We start from the raw sequence: 5,782 nt of genomic DNA, 5'->3' as shown, positions 1-5,782 counted from the left end.
TTTATTTAATACTTTATTGGAAACAGATTTTCTTTACATGGACACATTTCAGACTGTCACATTTACAGGTAGGCATTTTGCACATGCTCAGTGTGACTCCGACCAGCTCCACAGAAACACCAACAAACTTTGTTAATTATAGCTTTGTTTAATTTCTGTCTCTGATGTCAGAGACACAAACTGACACGTAAAAGGCAACAGGAAAACTTCAAGTGATCAGGGACAGGCCCCTTCAAAACAAAAGTATATGATGTAAATACATACTGGGAGGAGCTGAAAGTCATCGAGTCTCTGTCAATCATGTGCTGGACCATGTGACCACAGTTGGAGTCAAACAGGTGAGACTGAAGATGGTTCTCTTTGGTTTCCACCTGTGGTGGCGTGCAGCTCTGTCACTGGATGTTTGTTGGTAAGATGGATCTTGAGAATTGTAGTTAACTTCTTTGCATCCTCAGGTGTGTGAAGGTTGGGTTTTCTTGTGTTTTTCTCTCAGACAGGTGAGTGTGAGGTGGAGCTGATGATGATGAAGATGATAAAGTAGTAACAGGTGCCTCCTTTCACTTTTTCCCAGGACCATAGGGGTCTGTGGTGGCGTCGCCAGCCTTCTCCTCTCCACCCTGCATTCTGTCAGCAAGGTTCGCTGTCCCACAGGTGGCCAGGACACACCGAGCACCTGTAGCCCCATGATTCCTAAGAAAGGCACAGGTAATTGATTAATTGATTGATTAATTATCTAGGAACACCTTTAATAATTATTGATACTTATTTAGACTCTTTCTTTTTGATTGATCTTTCTGAATTGTACTTCAGTGACTTCTTCCAAATAATCAGCGTGTCTTTTAGACCCCACACTGCCTGTCTCTCTGTCTGTCTGTTTTTCTTTCTGTTTGTTTGCCTGTTTGTCTTTCCGTATGTTTGTTTATCTGTTTACCTGTCTGTCTTTTTCTTTTGTCTGTTTGGTTTTCTGTTTTAGTGTTTGGTTGTCTGTCTGTCTGTTTGTATTCTGTCCATCTGCCGGTCTTTCTGCTTGTCTGTTGCTCTATCTGTTTTGTCATCTATTTTTTGTCTGTCTGTTTGGTAGCTTGTCTGTCTGTCTGCCTGTCTTCTGTTTGTCTCTCTGTATGTTTGTTTATCTGTCTACCTGCCTGTCTGTCTTTTTCTCTTGTCTGTTTTGTAATCTGTCTGCCTGCCTGTTTGTTTGTCTTTTTCAGTTGGCTGCTTAGTTTTCTGTTTAGGTGTTTGGTTGTCTGTTTGTCTTCTTTTTGTCCGTTTGTCTGTCTGTCTGTTTGCCTGTCTGTTTGTTTGTTTGTTTGTTTTTCTGTTTGTCTGTCTGCCTCCCTGTAGTGACTTTGTGCCCTGACTCTCAGATAAATTTTGAAAACAAAAAACGTCAGCAGGCTCTCTTCCTACTTCTGATGGTGTTTTCTCGGCCAATCAGACCATGTGGTGACAGATACATACACTGATTCTGGCTTCCTGAAACACAGACAGAGAGCACCTGTTCAGACCTGAGTGGGCTGCAGGTGAGTGTGTGTCAGAGTCTTACGGGTGATCCAGAGGAAGAATCAGTCTTGAATACAAGCAGAGGCCCTCTGAACTGGATTCACACCTAAAACTTGATTTAGGTGCAACCTGAGGTTACTCACATAAGCATGGGGGTGCTGTTCCCCGTGGCATGCTCCGTGCTGTTCCCCATGTGGGTTCCCATGTTTTTTACTGTGTTGTTCTGCGCAGCAATCTCAGTGAACCCCTCTGCACTGCTGTGAAAAATAAAACTTTAAACAATCTGATCCTCATTAAAGTTTTCACACAGAGTTGAAACAGCTTCACAGGTGTGACTTTTTTTGAGCCTCGAGTCTGAAATAGGAAATAGACTGGCTACATCAGGGGTGTCAAACTCAAATACACAGTGGGCCAAAATTCAAATCTGGAACAAAGTCGTGGGCTAACATTAATATTTATTGAAAAAAAAAATCTTCCTCCAGATATGACAATGAATCTTTTCTTATGGACTCAAAAAAGTTTTGCTGAAAAACTGAATATGGAACAAGCAAAGCTTAATACTAAACAATATATATATTAGCTGTATAATACCAGTAGACCAGCTCTAATAGTAATTTGGTATGGCTTCACGGGCCAAATGTAAGTAGGCTGCGGGCCAGAGTTTGACACCTATGGGCTACATCATCTTCAACACAAATCCTCTCTTACTGAGGAGGTGATAAACAAGTGGATGTTCCACTGACCGCTCACAGCGATCATTGTAGCACAATTAAATATAAGTAAACATTTAGAAACATCATGTGACAACTCAGTTGTTCAAAAGGACGTCCGCTTTATTCCCACTTTATTCCCACTGTAATTCCAGTGTATTTGTGGATTATTCTCTGAGACCCTTGATGCTTCGGTGTGAATTGATATTTTTATCACATGAACAAACTAATGACTAGTTAACATATTGATCATCACAAGTTTAAGTGGTTACTCAGAAAGTAACTCAGTAAGTTCACTCAAACTATAGTTACTTTTCCCAAAAAGTTGATTCTGTTCATCTCAATGTATGTTCGTGTAGGTTCTCAGTCTTCCAGGTCATGGTAACCTAAGGAGCTTAGAAAGAAAAGAACTGGACTTCTTTAAGCTTCACCTCTCATCCGAAAAGCTTCTTCAATTCTAAGACCAAATAGTGGAAAGTCCCAGGTATTTAAGCCCTGATAAAGACTCACACCTTTTTGATGAGGCAAGGTGTCAATATAATAGTAATAGTTGGTCAATGACCCTCTTAAGGGACAACCCCCGATAGAGCTTAAATACCTGGGACTCACCACCATTAGGTGTTTCCAAGCTCCTTTCAGTGATTCATTTGGATGTAGTGTTTTCAGTGGGAGAAACATTTCGTCACTTAAAGTTTGGCTCTCATCATCCACTGGGTGTCATCAGGACACTACAACATAGAGCAAACACCATCCCACAGACACAGCGGCCAGCATCTAAAGAAAACTCCAGGCGATCCAGGAGAGAAGAAGGAAAACTGCTGCCTAAGCAAAAACCCTTAGTAATCTCTTTTGTGTCAGGAGTAGCGGAACAGCTGAGACGCATTTTCTCCAACCACCATGTCTGTGTGGCTTTCAAACCCAAAACCCGCTGCGCAAAAAAATGGTTCCCCGAGGATACGGTCCCCCAACACAAACAGTGTAACATAGTGTACACTCTTGAGTGCGCACAAGCCATTTACGTGAAAAGGGAAAGACCATCTCTGTATCGAGGAGGGGGCCTAAAGGTGCATCTTTCACAATCTTACAATGTTGGAATTGCAGCCATTCCCAACCTCTTTGTGAATGGCACTCATGGCCATTAACCAATAATCAAGAAACTGGTGTCACAGCTGTTCGTCTGTGGTGCTAGTTTCAGTCATTGAGCAAATGTACTGTTTATAAGGTTAGATTAGAAATCTGCAGTGGGCTGAGACTTAAAAGGACACTTGGATGAGTGATGAAATGTTTCTCCCACTAAAAAGGCTCCGTCCAAATGAACAGAATCAACTTTTCCTTACTAGCATGATTGAGCATGCATCAAGACAGTTACTTTTGTATCTGTCAGAGTTTCACACCTGAAGATCAGTCAAAAAGATTTAATGAACTGATGATCAGTACGGAAGCGTAGAGCTGCCACCCAGGCAAAAGAAAAATACAAGTGTATCACGTTATAACATGAAAAGTTTATTGTTCTAACAAGATACTTTTCCTGTTTGTACAATATACTATCATGTTTGTACATTATACTTTTCACGTTTGAACAACATAATATCACGTTATTACAATATACATAATTATCACGTTCGTACAATATAATTATCACGTTCGTACAATATAATTATCACGTTCGTACAATATAATTATCACGTTCGTACAATATAATTATCACGTTCGTACAATATAATTATCACGTTCGTACAATATAAATATATTGTACGAACGTGATAATTATGTATATTGTAATAACGTGATATTATGTTGTTCAAACGTGAAAAGTATAATGTACAAACATGATAGTATATTGTACAAACAGGAAAAGTATCTTGTTAGAACAATAAACTTTTCACGTTATAACGTGATACACTTGTATTTTTCTTTTGCCTGGGTGGCAGCTCTACGCTTCCGTAGATCAGTGAGCTGAATGATTAAAAATTATTAGTAAACATGTTGATTCATCATTGATCCTTTAACAATCAATCAGCAGGTCGATTGGTACACATTTACTCCACCAAGTAATCTGATTTCTTTACAACAAACATGTGAAATGAGTAAAGAGAAGAAGAAGACTGGGAGTTTATCTGGATGTAGTTTAGCAAGAGGACATGTTCATACCTGATGTTACTTCAAAGTTCTAACAAGCTGGTGCAGAAATACCCAGAGTTTCTGTCAGACTCACCTGGTGTTGTTGTGATCGGCCAGATGAGGACTTGACATGTTCACATTTTCACGTCTGTGGAAAGAACAGAAAACATCTCTGTAATCAGCACACACAAACAGGAAGTCCAGCTGACACCCGTACCTTACCTGAGACGTCCACGTGGAGAAGGAAGAGGTGTCACCAAAACAAAGACCACCATTATCATTATCATCACCATCATCCTCTGGAGTGGAGCAGAGAGAGTCGTCATCCTCATCAGAGAGAGTGACATTGAAGGCATCATGCTGCCTTTTAAACCTGCTTGTTGTTTACACAGAAACATGTTAGTGTCGCCTGAAGGTCAGCTGAAGGCCGACGGGAGTGATGAGTTGTTTCACTATTTACACGGGTCAGGTCACAGCGCCGAGGTCGGTTTTATCAGCAGCTCGACCTCGGCGCTGTTTGTCCTTCACGGGGAAGAGATTCAGTGGGAGAAACATTTCATCACTCATCCAAGTGATTTCTTCAGTCTCAGCTGACTGCACGTTTCCCCAACATTATAAAAAGTACATTTGCACAATGACTGAAACCAGCCCATTGAAAGAACAATGGGCTGTGAGGCGAGTTTCTTGATCATCAATATGCAAATTGTCATGATCATTGATCAAAGACCACTGATCAATTGCAATGAGTACCATTCACAGAAAGTTGGGGAATGGCTGCAATCACAACATCGTAAGATGGTGAAAGATGTACCCTTAGGCCCCCTCCTCAATTCAGAGATGGTCTTTCCCTTTTCATGTAAATGACCTCCTTGACTCTGCACTCAAACCAGCGTTCCTCCCTGTCCAGGATGTGTACATCCTCATCATTGAAAGAGTGTCCACTGGCCTGTAGGTGTAAAAAGACTGCGGAGTCTTGGCCTGACAAGTTAGCTCTTTTTTTTGTTGTTGTGCCATCCGCCTCACCAGAGGTTGTTTGGTTTCACCAATGAATAAATCATGGCAATCAAGCTGACACTTAACAGCATACACTATATTACTCTGTTTGTGTCAACGGACCTGATCCTTGAGGTGGACCAATTTTTGGCGTATTGTGTTTTGGGGTTTAAAAGCCACAGAGCCTGAGGTAGTAATGGGTTAAAATACTCCATGGCACACAGACCTTGCTGTGTTTGTGTTTCCTGTTTTATATTCAGGTCACAGTGCTGAACTCTGGGAAAACATCTGCAAGGGAAGGTCATGTCCCAAATATCTCCCCCAAGGAGATCCCGTCACCCTGTGACAGGAAGCAGTTTATGTCGAACGTGAGTGCAATGTTATCAATAAGTAAATGGACTGATGCTTATATAGTGCTTTTCTACTCTCCCAGAGTACTCAAAGCCCTCTATACA

General features: G+C 41.1%; 1 protein-coding gene across 2 annotated transcripts; it reads right to left on the bottom strand.

Annotated features, from left to right (window-relative positions):
- LOC148097934 (uncharacterized) lies at positions 1–4,732 on the bottom strand. 2 transcript variants are annotated; one of them, XM_087830936.1, is made up of 4 exons: positions 4,557–4,732; positions 4,429–4,482; positions 1,647–1,760; positions 1–690 (listed from the first exon to the last, which is right to left on the bottom strand). In XM_087830936.1, exons 1-4 carry the CDS (start codon positions 4,730–4,732, stop codon positions 558–560), a joined length of 477 nt encoding a protein of 158 aa, XP_087687062.1. In that variant the 3' UTR covers positions 1–557. The 2 variants fall into 2 exon arrangements, with proteins under 2 accessions (XP_087687062.1, XP_087687063.1); XM_087830937.1 differs by having other exon boundaries at positions 1,647–1,757; positions 4,557–4,704.
- Positions 4,733–5,782: the final 1,050 nt, after the last annotated feature.

This window comes from Neolamprologus brichardi, chromosome 17 (assembly GCF_056152115.1).
Source record: "Neolamprologus brichardi isolate AB-2024 chromosome 17, ASM5615211v1, whole genome shotgun sequence".
Classification (NCBI taxonomy): domain Eukaryota; kingdom Metazoa; phylum Chordata; class Actinopteri; order Cichliformes; family Cichlidae; genus Neolamprologus; species Neolamprologus brichardi.
Note: the sequence above shows the minus strand (reverse complement) of the source record. Positions and strands in the feature narration are given on the sequence as shown.

What these genes read in the sequence shown, in the direction of transcription:
- LOC148097934 (XM_087830936.1), bottom strand. Translation starts at nt 4,732, where the DNA reads ATGTTTCTGTGTAAACAACAAGCAGGTTTAAAAGGCAGCATGATGCCT. An exon ending in TCTCCACGTGGACGTCTCAG is followed by an intron (nt 4,483 to 4,556) that starts GTAAGGTACGGG and finishes TTCTTTCCACAG; the next exon opens with ACGTGAAAATGTGAACATGT. An exon ending in GCCGATCACAACAACACCAG is followed by an intron (nt 1,761 to 4,428) that starts GTGAGTCTGACA and finishes TATTTTTCACAG; the next exon opens with CAGTGCAGAGGGGTTCACTG.